Source organism: Hyperolius riggenbachi, chromosome 8 (genome assembly GCF_040937935.1).
Source record: "Hyperolius riggenbachi isolate aHypRig1 chromosome 8, aHypRig1.pri, whole genome shotgun sequence".
In the NCBI taxonomy this organism is placed as follows: domain Eukaryota; kingdom Metazoa; phylum Chordata; class Amphibia; order Anura; family Hyperoliidae; genus Hyperolius; species Hyperolius riggenbachi.
Genome location: NC_090653.1, coordinates 231,606,348 through 231,629,625, shown reverse-complemented (window position 1 = coordinate 231,629,625; position 23,278 = coordinate 231,606,348). Strand labels below are relative to the sequence as shown.

At 43.2% G+C, this 23,278-nt stretch overlaps 1 protein-coding gene across 7 annotated transcripts in view; it reads right to left on the bottom strand.

The window, feature by feature from the left end:
• CACNA1F (calcium voltage-gated channel subunit alpha1 F) overlaps nt 1-23,278 on the bottom strand; it is a 349,606-nt gene that overhangs the window by 246,871 nt on the left and 79,457 nt on the right. For 5 of the 7 annotated variants that reach the window (XM_068248313.1, XM_068248312.1, XM_068248314.1 and 2 more), the window contains exons 9-13: nt 19,450-19,553; nt 17,320-17,480; nt 11,154-11,237; nt 3,722-3,803; nt 2,844-2,870 (exon numbers count right to left, since the gene is read on the bottom strand). In XM_068248313.1, the coding sequence (XP_068104414.1) occupies nt 2,844-2,870; nt 3,722-3,803; nt 11,154-11,237; nt 17,320-17,480; nt 19,450-19,553 (458 nt within the window). The remainder of the gene's footprint in view (nt 1-2,843; nt 2,871-3,721; nt 3,804-11,153; nt 11,238-17,319; nt 17,481-19,449; nt 19,554-23,278) is intronic. The other 2 variants (XM_068248316.1, XM_068248317.1) reach the window with 1 other exon arrangement.

The following is a 23,278-nucleotide window of genomic DNA, read 5'->3' as shown; positions in this document are numbered from 1 at the left end:
CCATTAAAAGGTATTACTTTTACAAGACTTTTTTTTTCTACCTACATGCAATTGAGAAATGAAAACTGCTGCCATTTTTGTGCTTTGAATGCCAGGCTTCTTTAAAGCGGAATATAACCCTGCATTTCAACTTTGCTCTAAAACATTATTTACAGTATATTATATGCAACCAGCATTTTTTTTTTACTAGACCAGCATTGGAAGGGTTACACAGGGCTTTAAAGTCCCTGGAGATTTTTGCAGACACATCCGAACTTGAGTTAGATACTTTTTGTTTACACAAATGTATCTAAGTGTTTATTGTGACTCATCTCTCTCACTGAGAAGGAGTTGGAGGACAGCCAAAGAGTGTGTAACATTTCTAAATATATACATATAACTAAATAGAATGTAACTATCTGAACGTCTGCACGGAACTTAAAATCTCTGTGTTTAACCCTTCCAATGCTGGTCTAGTAAAAAAAAATGCTTTTTGCATATAATATGCTGTAAATAATGTTTTAGAGCAAAGTTGAAATGCAGGGTTATATTCCGCTTTACATTAAAGTGTTGGTCACTGGGTGACTGTGGTTCACGGATTGGAGAAAAAAAGAGTGGACCAACAACAGCCAATCAGATGTCACAATGGGACAAGGTTGTAAAAGTGGGTGGAGCTAATAACAGCCAATTACATGTCACATTGATTTACAATGGGAATATATAAATTGCTGTTAATCTTAAACTGTTATTAATGAAAGGTTCAGCCATTGTCCTTAATGAGAAAATATATACTGCTGCTACTGTTATAGTGTAAATGCCAAGTGTACCAAACTTACAAAAAATTAATTACTGAGTGACCGCAGTCAAAATTTAGGAAAAGTGGGTTGGGCCAGAAACAGCCAATCAGATTTCACCTATTAAAATAAAACTGAAAATTTAAAATACTGCTATTCTCCCAGTATTAATGATTCACAATTGGTTAAAAGGTCACTGGAGTGAAACATTTTTTTTAAAGTGGGCGGAGCAACCAATAGCCAATCAAATTTCAATCATTGACTTGAATGCAAAATTTTAAAATGCTACCATTTTCACAGTATTAATGCCAAGGACATCAAGGCCCTTTCACACTGGGGCGGGGCGATGCTGCATTTTTAGTTTATGGGGCCTTTTATACCGATGCAGTGCGGCGCAATGCAAGTGACGAATTCACCACATTCCCCAACGCAAGGGCAAACCTACATTACCGTACGGCTCTGCGGCGACGTATGGCGGACCGGAAGTCATGTAGGTCTATGATGACCCATGTTTGTCAAAATGCCAAACGCAAGTTTTACATGACGCGCATGCACAGACATGTATTTTAGCGATGAGCTTTCGCGCACGTGATCGCTTCAGGTATAGGAAGTGAGCATCACTTCCTGCTTGCCCAGCTGCCAGATGGGGATGAACGCGTACTAACTAATCCCTGAAGACCTGCTTTTGGAGGTAAGTCCTCTGGACACACAGTTGGTCATTGGGTGACTGTGCTTCAAAGTTAGAGAAGGTGGGTGGAGCTACCAACAACCAATCCAATTTCACTTATTGACTTCAGTGGCAACATTTAGAAAGATTTTACTCTCACAGCATTAAATCCAGAGTCGCCAAACTTGGCACAGATGGTCACTGGATGAGTGGGTCTAAAAAAATAGAAAAAGTGGGTAGACCCTATGACAACCAATCAAATTTCAGCCATTCATTTTAAATGAAAAAATTTAACTGCAGCCATCCTTAGACTGTTAATGGCAGTATCTTTAATCTTGGCACAGTCGGTCATCAGGTGACTGGGATGCAAATTCAGAGAGGTGGCCGGAGCCACAAACAGCCAATCAGATTTCTTTGATTGATTTTAAAGGAAAAATGCAAAATGCTACTATTCTCACATTATTGATGCTAAGGACACCAAAGCCCACAAACATGATCATTGAGTTAGAAAAAGTGGGCAAAGCCAAAAAGAAATACATACCCGAGCAAGGGTGGGTCTTCAGTTAGAGTGTGTGTGTGTATGTGTATAAATATATACAGTGGTGTGAAAAACTATTTGCCCCCTTCCTGATTTCTTATTCTTTTGCATGTTTGTCACACTTAAATGTTTCTGCTCATCAAAAACCGTTAACTATTAGTCAAAGATAACATAATTGAACACAAAATGCAGTTTTAAATGATGGTTTTTATTATTTAGTGAGGAAAAAAAACTCAAAACCTACATGGCCCTGTGTGAAAAAGTGATTGCCCCCCTTGTTAAAAGTGATTGCCCCCCCTTGTTGTTTTCCCCTTTTCAAAAAAAATTGTCTCGGGTACCCTTTAAATGGATATTATATTAGAATTTAATGTCTTTGTAAAAAAGGAAAATAAAGCCTCTGATCGCCCTGTAATGTACTAGTTCTTTATCTTTTGCAGACTACACACTGCAGTTCTTTATCTTTTGCAGACTACACACTGCAATGTGTCACAGAATGTATGCTGAGCGTTTTTCCTATTTTATTGTTTTTGGAAGAGGGAACTTTGCCTATTTAAGATTAGAGATTTAAGGGGGGACCCTGTTATGTGTGGAAAATAAAGTGGATTATGACAGTTTAGTTTTGTAAATGTAAGGGGACACTCTGCTTACTTATGTTTGGAGATTTTAGGGGGGTCCCTGCCCAATTATGATTTTGGGGGATCTCCAACTAATTATGGATTGGATTTGGGTATCTCTGCCTATTAATATGAAATAATGCCTAATTATGTTGACCGGCTGCAGAGTTATGTTTCTTTTTTGCGGGGGGCATGCACGCTTTTATTTCTCCAGTTCACAGATTACTAAACATCACATATTTTGCACTTACCAGCAGCCAGTCTGTGACAACTTACTCCTGCGTAAGAAAAAGAAAGCATAACGTCAGTATGGAACTTAGAGAATTCCTTATACAATCTCACAGGATATGCCTGATTTTAAATATCAGGCAATGCACAGAAGGTCTATCTATATATATATAATAAGCTAAGTGCCTCAACCTTCAAGCAAGAAGAAGAAGTAGCACCCTGCCCCCGGGGCCAGGCCAAGCAAGAAGTAGCGCCCTGCCCCCAGGGGTGGTCCTACACTTGCCGCCGAGCTTGCTGGAGGGGGTAGCGGGCAGGAAGGGGGTATTGGGCACAGCGGCGGGGAGGGGAGTCTGACCCCCCCTCCCTCACCTAGGTTCCCATTTGCGCTCCCCCACTAGCGTAAGTTGAGCAGCAACCGCTGCTATTAGTAAGAGGCAGCCGGCCGGGATGACTCACCTCTTCCGCGTTCCAGCGCGTGCGTTCCACTGTTGTCACTTCCTGCAATGCCGTCCACTTACAATACAGTGCAGGAAGTGACGACAGTGGAACGTACGTTGGAACGCGGAAGAGGTGAGTCATCCCCGCCCGCTGCCTCTTATTAATAGTGGCGGCTGCTGCTCAACTTAAGCTAGAGGGGAGCACAGATGGGGTACCCAGGTGAGGGAGGGGGGGTCCGACCCCCCTCCCCGCCGTTTACTTAAGCTGGAGGGGGAGAGCACATGGGGGACCCAGGTGAGGGAGGGGGGTCTGACCCCCCCACCCCGCCGCTGTGCCCAATACCCCCGTCCTGCCCGCTACCCCCCTGATGCGGCGTATGCTATGCCATGGGTCAGCTAGTTGAATATAATAATTTACAAAGGGATATCACAGTTATCGCATATTAACTAGTAAAATGACTCACAGGCACAGGGAGCAGCAGTTGCTGTGTTCATCATCTATATTCTCTGTATTGAGAGAGGTGGTCTCACTTGCAGGGAGGCTGGCTGTAAAGGAAAAACACCAATCAGCATTCATAGCATTCAGTCATGAAATATGATTTGCCGAAGATTCCAAAATGTGGCCTAAAGGTTTCGGATGTATGAGCAATTATCCCGCTGGGGACATATTAGCTAGAGGGCACTCACCCCATTTTACTTTCTGTTTTTATCACCTGTATTTATATACTATTGGCATATTATGCAGTTTTATGAAGTACACAAAACAAATTTTAGGTGACTCCCCGATACTGAAACCCAGAATGTGCTTTCAGAAACACGAATAAATTATATTGCAACTAGACTAGCCTTTTCTCGAATAGATCATCAGGCAGGGACGTCTGTGTGGCTGATCTTGTGGTGGAACCACTCCCCCAATGTGATGTCAGGACCCTGGCCCTGACAGTTTCCGGTCTCTGTACCTCGTAGTATGAAACCTAAATACATTATTTCTCCAAGCTCAAGATTCAAGCTAAGCTAGTTTTATGTACATTTAACCAGGGCCGGTTTAAGCAACAATGGGGCCCCAGGGCAAAATAAACCTGGGGGGCCCCCTCAACATATACCCCGGAACAAAAATCGGCATTAGGCCCCGTTCACACTGCACGCGTTTCCAGCCGCGTTTTGGAAACGCGTGCAGGTGGCCGACACGCATGACATCAGACATTGCATAGAGAGCAATGTCTGATGTTCACACTGCATGCGTTCCGGACCTGTGCGGTCCGGGAATGCATGCTGCATGCATTTTTTGCCAAAATGCATGGCTGTCCCATTCACTTTTCAGTGATGGGATCAGCCACGCAATGCATACAAACGCGGATGGCGTGCGTTCGTACGCGTTGCGTTACGCGTGCGTTCCCGTACGCGTTTATAATGTGAACGGGGCCTTAGGGGACCTTTTTTGCAGCTGGTATAGTCAGGGTGTGAAGTCCCAATCGGTCAGAGCTCCACATTCTGGCTATCCCAGCCTGCATGGGACACAAGGGGTTAAAAAGTTTCAGGAGGGGGGACCACACATAATTTTTTTTTTTTTTAAATTCCCACACTCTAAACATAAAAAAAATTGGGAAAATAGGAAAAAATGCCAGGGATCTTCATACAGCCATATTGCGGAAGTATAGCGATCCCTGGCCAAAGCGCTGCGGCTGCGTATAGACCCCCTGGAAACCCCGTCAGGAAATTTATTGCGCTTTCGTTTGATGCATGTAAAATTACACTACCGTTAGGTTTGCTACTAAAAGTGACATTTACTGCATTTAAAACTATACTTTTTACCTTCTAAACTTTAAAATCGATTTTCTCAAAAACTATAAGGTCTTTTTGAAAAATTCCTAATGATCTCCTTAACATATCCTGCAAATTTAGGGTTTCTAGCATTTAAGGTGGATTTGCTATTAACCATTAAAGTCGGCAGCTTTTTAAATGTGTTTTTTTTTTTTTCCTTTGAAACTTTAAAATCGATTTTCTCAAAAACTATAAGGCCGATTTGAAAAAAATGTTTTCCTCTTGTAGCCACTGGGGGCCCCTACAAGCTCTGGGGCCCTGGGGCAGCTGCCTCCTTTGCCTTAATGGTAGCGCCGGCCCTGCATTTAACAAACTATTATTTTAAATTAATTATGCTGAAAAGATTTGTTTAATGATGCTCTCCAGATCACTCCCTTTCTCCACTACTAGTCTATGAGGATAAGATTACGGCTGGGTGCATACATGGCTGTGCGTGAAAGGTCGAGTTTTCTGTCATGTCTGTTTTTTTGTGTGTGCGTTTTGTGTGCATTTGCGGTTTTTCCCCGCATATGCGGTTTTCTAGCATTTTGCATGCATTTTAACGTGTTTGCGGTATGCGTATACAAAACGCATGTGCGTTTTGTATGCGTTTTTCAATTGCGTTTTATGCAAATCACTAGGAAGACAATAGAAAGCGGAAATACATCAGAAAACAATTTTAAAAAAAACGCATACAAAACACCATTGACTTTCATTATGTGCGTTCTTGATGCGTTTTTGAAAATGATGCAACAAAACCAGCTTTTTTAAAAACGCATGTTTGAAAATGCATACAATACGCATATGCGTTTTTTATATGTGCTTTTTGATGGGGCCCATTGACTTCCATTAGCGGCAAAAACGCTGCATTTTCCACAACGCTAGCATTTCTGCTAATTGTGTTCCTAGCCATAAGATTTTGCATTTGCAATTTTTCTGTTTTAAAATCTGACAGTAGGTGTGTTTTTTATGTGTGAGGGCTGGAATCCACTAAAGCGATTTTTTCAGCGTTTAGGGAGGTTTTCAAAACGCTAGCGCTCAGGTAATGTTAATGGATGGGCCAAATTCCACTGGAGCGATTGCGATTACCAAAATCGCAAACGCAGGATATGCAGCACGTTTACCGATTAGCCTTAGCGTCTCTGCAATGTACAGTATATAAACGCTGGCGTAATCGATCGTCAAAACCTACACAGAGCAATTTTGCTAGCGTTTTTAAATTACTGCACACTGTAAAAAAAAAAGTCAAATTAATTGAAATGACTAGTCAGAATTAAAACCGCTAATCGCAAATTGCTACACAATCGCTGGCAAAACGCTACACTTAAACATTGCTAGCGATTTGCGATTTGTAGTGAGTTCTAAGCCTGAGTCATGTTTCAATGCAGTGGGACAGCAGAAAAAACACAGAAAAATTGTGTTTTTCATAAAACATTGTACACAATTTTGAAGTGTATCAGATACATTTTAAAATGAATCTTATTTTTATTCACTAAGGGCTTGTTTACCCTATGGGCTTGATTCACAAAGCGGTGCAAACTGTTAGCACGCTGGTGAAAAACCCCTTATCACGCCAAAACTCAGTTTAGGCATGATAAGCTTAGGCGTGATAAGTTTAGGCGTGATAAGTTTAGGCGTGGTAAGTTTAGGCGTGGTAAGTTTAGGCGTGGTAAGTTTAGACGTGATAACTATAGCACCAACTGGGTTAGCACCGCAGTGCACAGCTGATCAAAAGTTTTGCGCTAGCAAAGTCTAGTGTGCGAAACATCGCATACAGTTTAATGGCGCTGCTTTGCGCGCGGGACTTTGAGATCTAAACTTATCTAAACTTATCACGCCTAAACTTATCACGCCTAAACTTATCATGCCTAAACTGAGTTTAGGCATGATAAAATGGTTATCACGCCTAAAGTCTAACTGGGTTATCACCGCTTTGTGAATCGAGCCCTGTGACTGTTTTGAGCTTTTTTAAAATCGCTAGCATCTTTAAAAGCGCTGTAAAAGCACTTGTGTAATGAAATCCAATGTGAGTGTTCTCACATGAGCGATGAGCTTTCTTTCCAATCGCAAATGCATGTCCTGCACCATTTTCTGAGTATTTGTGCCTAAATGCAAGGTATAGGAAAATCGCAAATCGCTTTAAAAGCACTTAGAACATTGATTTTCTGAGAGTTTTTCAAGCAAATTTGCTTTAAAAGACATTCAGTTCTGAGTCACAGAATTCTATACCTCTTTGTCTGCACACAGAAAATCTCAAATCAAAAAAGCTTACAAAATCACTTGCAAAAAACGCAATTCACATAAAAATCACTGGCAATCGCTTCACAAAATTGCTAACAAAAACGCTTGGCGATTGCACTTGCGATTTGTAGTGTGAACGAGGCCTAACAAATTGCAAAATTAATGTCTGAAAACAAACAAAAATCTGCAAAAAATTTCTACCAAAAAAGACCAGAAAAACACAGATTCGTGCATGGGGAAGGAGCATGCACAAAATGCTAGAACACATTTCACCAGCTCCTGGTAATGTGAAAATGCTCATAAATACCTTAAAGGGACCCTGAGTGGTGTCATAAAAAAAGAAAATTGGACTTACCTGGCCCACCATAGCCTGCAAGGTCCCCACCATCCTTCTGGCCCCCTCCACTGTCTCACTGGAGCGCCGACTTCGGGTGAAGTCACGAGGGCTCGGCCCTGCAGCGTACCCGTTTCATCATAGTGACGGCCGCCGTAAGAGTCCTGCAATGCACAGTTCAGTCTTTTGAGACCCACGCTTGCGCAGTACTCTTACGGACACTGCTCAGGGTCCCTTTAGGCTGGTTCCACAGTGGGAGGTTAAAGTCCCACGTTACAGCAGCCAGTAACGCAGCCTAACTCACAGCACTGTAAAATCAATGTGCTGTTCACAGTGCACACGTTGCGTTAGGGTATAACGCTGCACGTTAAATGAAAGTGCAGCGTGCTGTACATTATATCCCTATAGAGCTGCGTTAGATTGTTTGCACATGCTCAGTGACTAGCCACATGGCTAATTAATATTCACTGCACTGTGGTGACTCATGGTGGGACTGTAGTGTTGTCCGGATCATGAACGAATCGTTCATTTGATCCGGATCTTTTTTGTGAGTCGAATCATCCGGATCATCACAATGAAAGAGTCGGTTCACAGTGGATGTCTGTCTGGAAGAAACTGGAACATACAGAATGTACAGTGCAGGGAAAGTCCTGTCATGCTAATCATTTCACCCAGTCTGCTTCCCTAGTAAAATGATTCAAATGATTCTGTTCAAAGATCCAGATCTTTTCAATGATCCGATTAGAATGATCCGAATTCTTAAAAAGATCCGGACTTCCCATCACTAACCTGGAGAGGCTGCTTTGAGAGCCGCATAACGCTGCTCAATTTGACGTCCAACTTCAACACCACCATGCGTTGCATTAGGGGCACGTTATGCGACCTAAACGTCCCCTAAAACGTCTTGGTGTGAAAGTAGCCTTAAAGGATACCCCAACTGAAATGTGACATAATGAGATAGACATGTGTATGTACAGTGCCTAGCACACAGATAACTATGCTGTGTTCCTTTTTTTATTTTTCTGCCTGAAAGAGTTAAATATAAGGTATGCAAGTGGCTGACTCAGTCCTGACTCAGACAGGAAGTGACTACAGTGTGACCCTCACTGATAAGAAATTCCAACTATAAAACACTTTCCTAGCAGAGAATGGCTTCTGAGAGCAAGAAAGAGGTAAAAAAAAGGGGAATTTCTTATCAGTGAGGGTCACACTGTAGTCACTTCCTGTCTGAGTCAGGACTGAGTCAGTCACTTACATACCTGATATTTAACTCTTTCAGGCAGAGAAAGAAAAAAAGGAACACAGCATAGTTATCTGTGTGCTAGGCACTGTACATACACATGTCTATCTCATTATGTCACATTTCAGTTGGGGTATCCTTTAAGATAGCTCTAAAAAGCTTCTTGGGTTTTCCTTCATTCTGGTATGACTATGTAACAACCAAATTAGGAATAACAATAGAAGCCATAGACTTTGGAGAGCATGCTGTCCAAACCACTTCCAACTTCCACCACTGCACTTCCCTTCTCCATTAACTCCAATAGGAGGGGGTTGAGTATCAGCTTGACCACGCCTCCTCTCCTGCAAGGCATCAATCCTCCACTAGAGCCCAGGAAGAAGAACACAGTGCAGTGTCGATTTTATAGGTAAGTTAAGGTATTTATGAGTGTTTCAACACTTTTAGTTCAATGCATATTAAAGAAAAAACTGTACCCTGACTGAGGAGTTAAAAGAAGCCTACCGGCATAGTTTCACGTTTTACTATAGAAAATACAGTATAACCCAGTTGTTGGTTCAAGAATACTTTGGCCTGACAAATGACCAGATTCATACTTGCCCCCTTGGCACTCTTTTACCAACACAACAAAGCCCACAACAACTAGCAATGGATTGTTCTGGATTACTGAGCTTTGAGGACTGGGTTCACTTAGACCACTGTAAGGGCTAGTATAAATAGTCCTTCAACTTAAGGTTCATGTCAGTTTAATATACTTTTCGGTCCAGTCCAATTGCAGGTTGAAGTCAGTTGATAATTTTGTCCTCAGTTCAAGTGTAGGCTGTCCTCAAGCCAACCTCAGTTTCTCTTTCACCTATATAGCTGGAACAAGGACTGACATCAAAACTACTGTATGTAAACTAAAATCCAGCTGAAGTCAAACATCCCTGTATACAAATGAGCCCAGTACATATACAGAGACAGCTAGGCACCCTACCTAAAATCAAGGAGCATATGTCTGGGATTTGCAATACTAAGAGCCAGTTCACACTGGCACATTCTGGGAAATGGATCCATGAAAACGGATTCCATTTCTGTTCAAGCGGATCTGTTTCCGTTCCATTTCCATTCCATTGGTTCAGTTCTATTTCCCCATATCCTCCCCAGGCCCCCATCACCAAAGTAGATTTTTTGCTGGTTAGAACGGTCTATTTTCTAGCCAGTGTGATAACAGGATTCTTTTCTCATTGCAAACAATGCAGTGCTTCAGCATCTGTTTCCATTCCACTGGGCTCAGCGGTCTGGAAAAATCCCTGCAGCACCAAACTTGCGGTCCGTTCAGCGGACCAATGCAAATGGATCCATAGGTTAACATTGGATCCGTTTGCATCCGTTACAATCCGTTCCTTCTATGAACAGACCGTTTTTTTACTGCCAATGCGAACCAGGCCTAAAACTTTTTTAAAGCAAATTTTCTCCAGTTGCTATATCCTCCCAGAACAGTTTGCACATCACCAACAGATATATCCCACTATACACAGTACAAAATGTATACTGACACCAACCTCCCCGGTACACAGGCCCTCCAAGGACAGCCACTGTGTGAGAGAGGTGTAAGCGGAGGAAAACAAATGTCTGGTTAAAGTGGAACTAAACCTGGAACTTCTTTGCTATAAAATGTTAGCCACAGGATAACTTTTATGGACTAAAAAAGTCTTAATTTCAATTTATGGAAATTCTTAAAGTTTAAAACTTGGTTTCCCTTTGTAGGGAGCACTGAAGGGGTTAAACCTCAGCATTTTCTGTATGTTGAAAGAGCGATAGAGGGACTCCTGCAGTCTGTTCACAGCTGCTAATAAGAACTAATTAGACACTTTGATCCGGGTAAAAAAAAAGCAACTATATGTGGAATAAACTTTTTTGTGGTGTGCTTTAATGATTTTTTTACTATTCAAAGCACATATAGAGGTGAGCTAATGCAGGGACTAGAGGAGTGCCCCACGTGGGCCCCTCAAGTCCAGGGGCGCTGGTGCAGTCGCAAACTCTGAAACCCCTATTGATATGCCACTGGAGTTGGATTTTGATATCAGCATTTCCTTCAAAACTATTTTGTATTTCATGATCTCGCCGTACGGCTATATCTAGAGATAGAGCTATATACCACAACACTGACACACCACATCACAGATTATGGTAAGGAGTCACATGTCACAGGGATGTGGGAGACTGTGGAATCAGCCCAACGGAAGACACTACAGACTAGTCACAGGCCACAAGTCACAGAGCGTGCAAGCCATAGAATTACTGTGGGTTTCTGAGGAATGGTTAGGATGCATTAACCATTGGAGTCTCCCCTTCCTCCTCCCAGTCAAATCAGCCAGGGTGACGCCTGTACACAGAAGACAGACAGACATTGCACGGGACAGACAAATGGACATCATACACAAAAATACATAGCGATGCTGAATGTCATAATGATTTCATGGGTGAATAATGCAATGTACAGATTTCATTTGAACAAATAAACAGGATGAGACCTGTAGAGTGAACACCAAAGATTCCTTCTGAACTGGATCTCTTGGAAGTCTGAATCTGATTAAAGTAAATTCGACAGCTTTGCATAGAAGGTAGATTACTGTGTAGCAGGTTAAAGAGACACTGAAGCGGAAAAATAAATTATGATATAATGAATTGTATGTGTAGTACTGATAATTACTAGAACATTAGTAGCAAAGAAAATATTCTCATATTTTTATTTTCAGTTATATAGTGTTTTTTATAACATTCCATCATTCTCTAATATTCGCAGATTACACACTACTCAGCATTCTAAATGATTTTATAGAGCAGGCTAGTGAACTTTTGAACTGTCCTCTGGAGAGAAAAAGAAAATACAGTGACTGACAGTTGAGATAACAAGCTTCAGAAGACAGAGTTCTCTGCAACTTTGAAAGCCGTGGAGCTCAATGGCTCTTTTGCATAGATAACAACTGGAGTTACTTAACTTTTCCTGTACTGGAAACAATATTAGACTTATGTCTCTGCTCGTAATGTTTTATTTCTTAGCTGTACTACACATACAAATCATTATATCATAATTTTTTTTTCTCGCTTCAGTCTCTTTAAGAACAACCATTGTACGAACATGCTGCTCACCTCTCAGCCTGTTCTGTTATATAAAGAGGGAAAGGGGAAGGATGAACAGGAGGCGTCCTGCTACAGGAACGACAAGTGTGATTGGCCGGTTGAGCTCCAACACAGCAGACTAGTGTAGTGAAGTGCGCTGACATAAGGGGACACCTGTTCTCATATTAGTTTTTCACACGAGGTGATGATGATGAAAAATCGTGTTTAGTGGTGAAAATCTAGTATAAGTATGTTGCTTAGAAGCAATTTCATTTATTAGTAAATGAATATACACTGTGTATGCAGGCAAAAGGTTTTGTAGGCCAAATGTCACTGCCATAGTCCATGTCAGCCTATTCCCTTTGGGTGCAGCCGGTTGGCCGGTCAATCCGCTATGTAACTACCAAATTAGGAATAACAATACAAGCCATCAGTGGGGTAGCTACAATTTATGGGGCCCCCCAGCTAAACTTTGATTCCCCCCCATCCACAACACTTCCCTTGCCTCCCCTTCACATCCTTGGGGCTCATCTCACAAGGGTGATAAAACAAGTGTGGCCATCATGATCTTCACACCCATAATAAGTGTAGCCACAAATACACCTGATCTGAAGTATAGTCCTCTGTATAGGTAAGAGGGATGGTTAGTAGTTTGGGCCCCCCACAGCTCTGGGCCCCTCGCAATCGCAGGTGCTGCTCCCCTTTAGTTACACCCCTGCAAGCCATGATACATTCTCCAGCATTCCTCCATTACAGTAGTAAACATAACACATGGCTAAAAAAGTATACTCCCATTACTGCATCTATCTTACTGCATCCATCTAGCACTGTTTTTAATCTTCTTACCACGCGCATAGTTGGTGGACGAGCTCCTTCCGGGGCAAACACATTTATCCACATGTGGCACACGACTATACTGGAACGTATCACAGCATCCCCAGTGTGGCAAAAGAAGAGGAGCCCAGGAACCAGAGGATCTACTGTTTAATATCAGATCCTCGGCTCTTAAGAGGGACGCAAGTTTGACTTCTGGTAACCCATATGGGTGTCTCCACCATACATACGAGGAGAGACCTTTGCAGTAGGGCATTGTCCCTGCATCCATACCACTATTTCAGTGTGCTCTCTCTTTTTGTCTACCTTCATGCTAGATACTGTCCTGCACCAGAAGCAGCACCTGAAACCACTACCCTCCTCTCTAATCGCTACCTTGAGATTCATTTTCTCATAACATTGCCTTCCCTCTACTGTAGACTGACAGCTATGACTGTAGACTGCAGAAAGGTGTGGCTTCAAAAGTATGTGTAGTGAAAAAAATTGCTTACCTCAGGAGGGGGAAGCTTCTGGATACTAATGAGGCTTCCTTCCTCCTCCTTAGCACCTCTGATCCAATGATGGCCCCCTGGAAAGTCCACCGACAAGAGCTCATCGGCGGATCACGCAGGTGCACTACAGGTTTTACCAATGGGTCCCCCAAACAGTGTGCACCTCACACAGGCACAGTAGCTGCTTTCTACTCGGGCTCCAGCGGAAATAGCCAAGCCCGATTGGGTCTGCTCTACTGCGCAGTAGCATGTGATTCGTTTGATCAGCTGATAGATTTGTAAGGCTCTAATTTGCTGGTCATGTTCTAAACCAGAAAGTCATCACAGCAAATCAGAACCTTACACATCTATCAGCGGAACAATCTGATCACATGCTTCTCCAGGAGTTGTCCTAAGCATTGCCATCCCTAATTCCAGGATATGAGACCTGCGCTGAAAGCCATGCGCATACATGTGCACTTGTGTGCCACTGTTCAGGGGCGTAACAATAGGGGATGCAGCCCATGCACCCACGTTGGGGGGGCCCACTCAGGGCCGTTATGGGGGGGCAGGATAGGTCGCAGCATGAGGGGAGAGCATTGCACATCGGCGGGGAGGGGAGTCGGCCCCTCCCTCCCTCACCTCGGGCTCTCCTCTCAGCACTCCCCTCCTGCAACTATCACTGGCAGCGGCGGCAGGCAGGATACAATCGGAGGTTCCGATCTCTAAGTGCTTCACACTACTTCCTGTTTAAACAGGAAGTAGTGTGAACTGTGAAGCCCTTAAATACCACTCAAATTCTTGCAGGCGGGCCCGGTGACTTCTAGTTACGCCCCTGCACGAATGAATGATTGCTGCTGTAGCAACCAGCAGTAATCTTAAAAGTTGAAAAGGAACCTAAAGTGGTAAAAAAGTTGGCAGTTTAACTTACCTAGTACTTCTTCCAAGCACCCTGCAGTCCTTTTGTGCCCTCGCCATCATTCCACCATCCTCTATTGAGCTGCAGTGCCCTTCTGACAGCGAAATTGGCAGGCTCAGTCAGGCTGCGCGCCTCCTGATCACGATCCCATCGACAGGAGTCTTATGTGCTTGCACAAAACACCTCCAGCCATTGAAGTGCGATTGAGGAGGTGCGCGGAAAGGGCCGCGCAGGCACAGCAGCACATGACTGGCCGAGGGCGATGCAGCTCAATGTAGGAGCGTGGAATGACCGCAAGGGCACAGAAGCACTGCAGGGGCCTGGAAGAAGCCCCAGGTAAGGAAACTGCAAACTTTTGTTTCACTTTAGGTTCCCTTTAAAAAAAGGTTTTTGTTTTTGTTTTTTTTTAAAGTTGATCAACGTGACAGTGTCACGCTAAATAATAAAGTGTTTTTTTTTTTTCTTCCTTGCCGTGAAGATTTAACCCCTACACAAGTAATTAACCACTTATGTCAATTAGGCCTTAAAGAGAAGGTCCGAGCAGCTGAAAAAAAAAAACATTTACGGTACTTACCCAGGGTTTCCTCCAGCTCCTAGAAGCCACTATGTCCCTCGCCGCAGCTCCTCCAGCAGGTGAGTTTGGAGCTGCAGCGAGGGACATAGCGGCTGCTAGGGGCTGGAGGAAGCCCCGGGTAAGTAAATGTCTTTTTTTTCAGTAAATGTATTTTTTTCAGCTGCTCAGACCTTCCCTTTAATGGATAACTGTAATGAGAGGGATACGGAAGCTGCCATATTAATTGTCATTTAAGCAATTCCTGCTGATCCGCAGTATAGAGTAGTGAGAACCGGCACCAGTGTCTGATTGGCAGTGGAGGAGCTGTGGGCGCAGGTAGCTGTGCCTGTAGAAGTACAATAACATTAAAAGAAAAAGGAAATCCATGCAACAACTTGCAATTCAAAAAGTCCCCTTTTTAAAGCAAGCCCGAGCCCGAGCGGGTTTGCTATTAAATATATTACCTTTAAAAAGAGGGAAGCCTCAGGATCCTATTGAGGCTTCCCTTGGTCGCAGCAGCCCTCCAATGCTGAGCGTAGCCTCCCGTTGCTGAGCGCGGTCCCTCTCCACATCAGGGCAGCGCAGCTCCTCTCCTTGCAGTCACGGCTGCACAAGAGACGGCCGAGCACGGCTGCACATGCCCAGTAGGATGGAGCCCGCATGTGCGGACTCGACCGTCTACAGCGCAGCCAAGAATGCGATAGAGGAGTCACGCGGCCCCGATAGGAATTGGCGGCATTGCTATGTCACCAGCAATGTCGCCAATCTCCGGGTAGCCACGTTCAGCAACGGGGGAGAGCAGAGCAGAGAGGGAAGCCTCAAAAGGTTCCTGAGGCTTCCCTCTCTTTAGGTATCTACTTTTATACCCTTCGGCTCAGGTACACTTTAATACTCCTCCAACAAACCACATACAGTACAAAAAAAATGCCTTGTCCTGCTGATCCTCTGCCTCTAATACTTTTATCTATAGACCCTGAACAAACATGCACCAGATCAGGCGATTCTGACATTATTGTCAGATCTGACAACATTAGCTGCATGCTTGTTTCTGGTGTTATTCAGACACCACTGCAGCTTAATAGACCAACAGGACTGCCAGGCAACTGGTATTGTTTAAAAGGAGATAAATATGGCAGCCTACATATATTTCTCACTTTACCTGTAATGACTGCAGCTCTTAGTAATCAGTAATCAATGTGATCACTAGGGCGACAGTTCAAGGACCAAACGCTGTATGGATGTATCGCTGTGCTGTTGCCTAGCAATGTCTCTGTACAGCATCAGGGTCCCTAAGCTATGCACCCTAGTGATTGCATCCAATCGCTACAGACCACAGGCTGGTGATAATGGTACGCTACATGCCCAACCATAATATGGCATATGTGGTATCATTTTAACCAGGACAAGCCAAATAATATATTTTGAGTTGTTTTATAACTGTAGCATCTGTCGTGTGGAAATTAGGAAGGGTGAAAAATGTAAGAAAAAAGTGTATTTTCGGCATTTACGCCAATTTTTTCCATGTAAAATGTCTATGAAGTTAAATAATTCTTGTAAAAACAATATTACCTAAATAAAGCCTAGATTGTCCTGAAAAAAACAATATGTGTATCACTTTGATGGCATAAGTACCAGTAATAATAAAAAAAAGTTGTTACTGTATCAATAGCGACACAGCTGAAATGCCAAAATTGTGAGGAATCATAAAGTAAAGAGAAAAAATTGCCCTTGGGGAGTACTCACCTCGGGAGGGGGAAGCCTTTGAGTCCTAATGAGGCTTTCCCATCCTCCTCAGGCCGCTCGTTCTAGCACTGGCAGCCCCAAGCAAACTGCAGCAATAATATTTACATTGGCGGTATGCGAATGCACACTAGTGGCTCTCCGCTCGGGCTTCGGGGAAATTGAGCAAGCCTGATCAGGTCCGCTCTACTGCGCAGTCGTCCTGTGCTTGCACAGTAGAGTGGACCTGATCAGGCTCAGCTATTTCTGCCAGAGCCCTAGGGAAAGCCGCTAAAGTGCATGCAAGTACCGCCGACAAGCAGATCTTCGGTGGTCCCAAGCGCCGGAGCCCTTCTGGTGACAAGGGCAGGGGGAAGCCTCTTAAAGGAGTTATCAGACAATATCAAGAAAATAAGTGCTACTTACCTGGGGCTTCAGATCCAGAGGCTTCCCCACCCAAGGTAAGTTTCCCCTGGGAACTTTCCCCTTTCCCTTTTTCCCTTTAGGTGCACTTTAAGGGGTAAAAACACCGTAATGAGTAGTGGTTAAGAACATCAGATCTGTGCACAGACCACACAGCACATACAGTATAACATGCTGGGTACAGACCTATTATTAGTTTGTTTAACATTAGATTACTGCAAGGCTCATACAAAAAATGTGTGGGTGAAAAGCAGACAGCAACATTGTAAACAACAACCAATCAGTTGTTCTTCTATTGAAGTGAAAGCCAACACCTGATTGTTCACTATAGACAAACATATCCGACCCTTCAGACTTCCGTTTACATAACCCAGTTCCGTTCTATTGCAGTTATGACTATTCAATCTATATGTTGTACGATACTCACGGTTGTGTCTTTCATCTCCCTCTTCTCTTTCTGGTTCGATGTCCTCAGCTTGTGTAATCCAGTCTAGATAGCCCTTCAGATCCTCCTCCATCTGCTGCTTCTCTCTCAGCTTCTGGAAATCACCACGAGCCTTGGCTTTCTCCCTTTCCTTAGAGAACTCACTGCCGGTAAAATAATTTTCAGATAAGCATAAGAAACAGAAAATCAGTCAATTTAAGCACAAATAAACTGATCCCATCTTGCCTATTGGCCTACAACCCAGTAACGTGTTTTCTCCATCCTTACCTACCCCCAATCTGAAAGATGGACCATCAAAAATCAGCCTAAAACTACACACAGAGGTTCTCAACTTTGGAGGTGATGCTATCCCACTTTGAGCAGACCATGCTGGAGTGGGTTCCCGTTATCCTGATATCGCCTCACCCCGCAGGCCATATGGCACAATAGAAAATCCATAAATGAATATTGTAAAAAAATAAGTAACTATATTATGTTATTTTCACAACAGTAATTCACATTGTGCCAGGCCTGAATTTACCTCACAGGAGCATATAGGCACCTTAAATTTTGCCCATGAACCTACAAATCCCTACCGAACCGCACTGCAAGTGTGCTGGCTGGCCCGATTGTCACTTCTCCCTTAGTTTCCTTGCCCCGTTCATAGGTAGCTACAGGTGTCCCCTAGCATTTGGTAGCCAGAGGTACCCTCAGTATTAAGCAGCTAGTGGTGCCTCCGACTAAAGGGAGATCTTGTCAGCGAAATGCCTCTCATAACCTCTCATTTTCTCTCAGCTCGGGACTCTGCATAGAGAAGGAGAGAGGTACTTGTGAAAGGAGTGAGCCACCTTTCCATCATCAGGCGCCTGTAGGCATGTGTCTACAGTGCCTTATGATAAATCTGGCCCTGCATTGTGCACACTGTTCTGCATTTCTCCACACACAAGCACGCATTAAATCTGATAGGCCATGTAAATCAGCAGGCGTATCACCGTCCAGTGCCTCTCTTCATGCACAGGGAAAGGAATCCCAACTTGCCGCTTTTTTTCATGCACCGCATACTTTTTACATTGAAAAGTATTGTGTTGCCCCGTGCATGAAAAAGGTGTGAATGCAGCCTCATTGCTGTGTTATTTGTGGGGAGGAGGAGCAGTGATCCAGAGCCCATATCTGTTTACTGTTAGTGGCCTCACCCAGTTAGGACCCTGGGTGAATATGAATCAATATCTTCTTAAAGAAGAACTGTGGTGAAAATACCGTAATGAATACAATTGCTTATTTTTTACAATATTAATTTATTATTTAGTCAGTGTTTGCCCATTGTAAAATCTTTCCTCTCCCTGATTTACATTCTGACATTTCCCACATGGTGGTGACATCTTTAGTTCTGTCCGGTGCAGCTCTGTGAAGTGTTTGCTTCTGAGAATTCCAAACCAAGTGAAATTAAAGGGAACTCCAGCTAAGAAGGATATGGAGCCTGCCATATTTATTTCCTTGTAAAAATTGCCAGTTGCCTGGCAGCCCTGCTGAATTTCTGGCATAAGTAGTGTCTGAGTCAAAACCCCGGAACAAGCATATGGCTAATCCAGTAAAACCTGAGTCAGCTGAGTCAGAGTACCTGATCTGCTGCATGCTTGTTTAGGATCTATGGCTTAAAGTATTAGAGAAACAGGATCAGCAGGACAGCCAGGCAATGTGCAGTATTTAAAAGGAAATAAACATGTCAGCCTCCATATCCTTCTCACCTCGGGTTCCCATTAATGCTTGGTCTCCCAGAATGCTCTGGGAGGAGAATTCCGCATAGCTAAACAGCCTAGGCTAAGCATCATTGGGAGAGCAGGGCTACATAACAATATACAGCAATATTTAGGTATAGGAAGTGTTTCTGATGCTGAAACCAGGAAAAGTGGGTATCCCGAATAATTTAAACGCATTCTACTATATGTCGCTACAGCGCCTCTTTAATAATGGTATGTTTGCTGTGTAAGGTGCATGATTGTATTGGTCTGACTACACCAAACTATTAACTGATAGGTTACAGAGAGATGCAGCACCTGATCTGATTGCCTTGTTCAGTAAGACCCATATACCCCATAACCCTTTAACTTCTGAACCCACAATATGTACACTTACCCACTCAGCACACCCAATACAAGGTTTAAGACAAAGAACGATCCAAAAATAACCAAGCTGACGAAGTACACCCAGGGAAGCTCGTGGCCCATGGCATCCTGCATCTGGAAGCACAGAAAAGTCGCATTTTAATACTAAATGGTTAAGAAAACGTTCTGCTTTCAGTCTCAGTGAATTTAAGTACAGCATCCGCTACTATTGAACGACATTCAGAATCTATATTATAACAGCAAGCATCCCCCTCATAAATAGCAGCTCTGGTCAAGTGTCTGATAAGTGCCTTCATGTGCTTCAGGGAGGACCCCCTGGCTGGGGCCCCATACACTTCTATCTCCTGTGATGGTCTATTGGCGGCCCTGATCCCACCATCAGAAGGCCTAACTACTGGCATAATCTATTTTAGTAGCATAAGATGCCTGCAAAAATTAAAAAAAAACACATTTGAAAAAAAAAACCTACATCAAATTAAATTATAAGGATATTAGATGGCAATTGAGGTTCAATGTATGTGGAAAACAGTGGAAGTCATTTCCACTGATTTAAGGCTGTCAGCAGGAGCCACCTTTAAAGAGACTCCGTAACAAAAATTGCATCCTGTTTTTTATCATCCTACAACTTCCAAAAGCTATTCTAATGTGTTCTGGCTTACTGCAGCACGTTCTACTATCACCATCTCTGTAATAAATCAACTTATCTCTCTCTTGTCAGACTTGTCAGCCTGTGTCTGGAAGGCTGCCAAGTTCTTCAGTGTTGTGGTTCTGTGATGCATCTCCCCCCTCCAGACCCCTCTCTGCACACTGCCTGTGTAGTATTTAGAGTAGGGCGGCTTCTCTCTTCTCTCTTATCTTTTACAAGCTGGATAAATCCTCCTCTGAGCTGGCTGGGCTTTCACATACTGAGGAATTACATACAGGCAGAGCTGTCTGCACTCTGCAGGAAGAAACAGCCTGACACTTCAGTGGAAGATAGCTGCAGGGGGAAAGAAACACACAAATGTTCTCTTGAGATTCAAAAGGAAGGCTGTATACAGCCTGATTGTGTATGGATGTATTTTCTATGTGTGGACATACTGTACATCAACCTACTTCCTGTTTTGGTGGCCATTTTGTTTGTTTATAAACAAACTTTTTAAAACTGTTTTTAACCACTTTTAATGCGGCGAGGAGCGGCGAAATTGTGACAGAGGGTAATAGGAGATGTCCCCTAACACACTGGTATGTTTACTTTTGTGCGATTTTAACAATACAGATTCTCTTTAAGCTGTTATGGTCAATAACACTAGGAATGTACCCATAACCTTTAAAGGGATACTGTAGGGGGGTCGGGGGAAAATGAGTTGAACTTACCCGGGGCTTCTAACGGTCCCCCGCAGACATCCTGTGTTGGCGCAGCCACTCACCGATGCTCCGGCCCCGCCTCCGGTTTACTTCTGGAATTTCTGACTTTAAAGTCAGAAAACCACTGCGCCTGCGTTGCCGTGTCCTCGCTCCCGCTGATGTCACCAGGAGTGTATAGCAGAAGCCCAGTATGGTCTGTGTCTGCGCAGTCCGCTCCTGCTGCCATCAGCGGGATCGAGGACACGGCAATGCAGGCGCATTGGTTTTCAGACTTTAAAGTCAGAAATTCCAGAAGTGAACCGGAGGCGGGGCCGGAGCATCGGTGAGTGGCTGCGCGGGCACAGGATGTCTGCGGGGGACCATTAGAAGCCCCGGGTAAGTTCAGCTCATTTTCCCCCGACCCCCCTACAGTATCCCTTTAAGAATAGGTCTTATTACACTTTGCAGGGGAAAAGTACAAAACTAAGAGTATGTAATGGCAGGCACTTGATAGGACTAAGGGCTGGCTCTTACTGGTTTCTGCCAAGCTTTCGCTCGGTGCCACATTCAAACACTGACGTTCAAATGCCTTTTGGGAAACCTTCAAGGCTAGCGGTTTGGCTCCCTACACTTGTTTCCCAGCGTTTACCGCCTCTGAAAGCAACAACATACCAACAGGCTTTCATGAAAGCCTGCAAAAGCTTGTCCCGAACACTCCCATTTACATGAATAGGACCGCGGTAGAGCCCAATAAATGTCATGTCTAAACGCTGGTGGTAAACGCCGGGAAAGCGTCCATGTGAACCAGCCCTAAGAGGTGATTTTGTTTGATATCATGTTAGCTAGGAACCATTATTTCCTGTGTAAGACTTTAAATTTCAGGCATCCTCTGTGTTGTCATTAGGGTTACCTTCATATGTTTTTATACACTATGGCCTCAATTCACTAAGCTTTATCAAACACTTTATCAAACGTTTGATAATTTATCTCATGGGTAAAATCTAATTTTGAATTCACTAAGGTGTTATATAGATCTATCGAATCATGTTTTATCGATAAAACGTTCAATAAATTTATAACACCTTAGTGAATTCAAAATTAGATTTTACCCATGAGGTAAATTATCAAACGTTCAATAAAGTGTTTGATAAAGCTTAGTGAATTGGAGCCTATATGTTCAATGAGTGAGATACATATGAAGGTACCCCAGGTATGTTGTATTTCTATTTTCTGGCCAAATAGTGCACTTTTGAAGACAGAAACATATTAGCGATTGACTCCTTATTTATCCTAAAGCTTCATATACATGCTATACAAAAGTCATTTGAAACATCCGACGAACTACAGATTTCGCCATATCGCTGTGAAAAACGTAGACAAATGATAATGACGAGTGACTGTTATCAGGCATTTTGCCCCATCCAACTGGCGGTTCGATTGTTGGTACAGTCAGCCAGGTGTGTACAATGTCGTTTAAACCACACTGTTGCACAGCATGCTCGCATATGTCATGTGAAATGTTACATACTCTTGTGCGCACAGTATTCAAACGAGTCATTTAGACTACCTTTGTGTGGACAACATTGTTCAAAAGACTCATCGTTTCTTTTTGCTGGGGTAATGCCGTTTGCACAATGTTGCTTGTTTGTTTCCTTCAACTTTAAAGAGAACCTGTACTGAGTAAAAATATGTAAAATAAACACATGAGGTAACTTCAAATGAACATTACATAGTTACCTTGCCATCAGTTCCTCTCAGAAGATCACCATTTTCTTCTGACAATAATCCCTTCCAGTTCTGACAACATTTTGTCAGATCTGAAATATATCAGTTGCTGTCAGTAAAATATCAGTTGTTGTCAGTTATAGCTGAGAGGAAAACTGATGCACCAGGTAATGTCCATGTTTCCCTATGGCTCAAGTGGGCGATGTTACAGTTTAACTGTGTGCTGACCAGAAAGCTGTTATGTGGTAACGGCCATTTTCAAAATGGAGGACGGAAAATTCCCTTGATCACAGTGGACAAACAGGACGCAGTAGAGGAGAAAAACACTGAGGAGTAGACTACATGGAAGGTAAGTATGACTTGTGTATGCTTATTTTGACTTTTAATTTTCAGTTCAGGTTTTCTTTAATCTAAGGTACGTACGGACCTTAACAGCGAGCGTGTAAACAAAGTGGTTTCCTGCACATTACTGTGGAAGCAGAAGGCGCATGCATTAGCATAGTTCCCTCTGGCTGGACCTGAAGTACAGCTGAAAGGGGGAACTAGGGATACTTTGAAAGGTGAACACTACAAGGACACTTATTCTTAAATTGCAAGATCCTTTTAGTCTCACATTCCCACTTATAACCTTATGGTGCCCATACATGGTACAATTTTTTCATTTTTTTTCGATTAGATAATTTTGTTTGATTATTCTATTAGATTGAATATAACGTTTTTTTCCAACATGTCCGATCGGATTTTTATAAAAAGACAAAGAAAAAAAAGGGACAATCGTTTGATCTTAA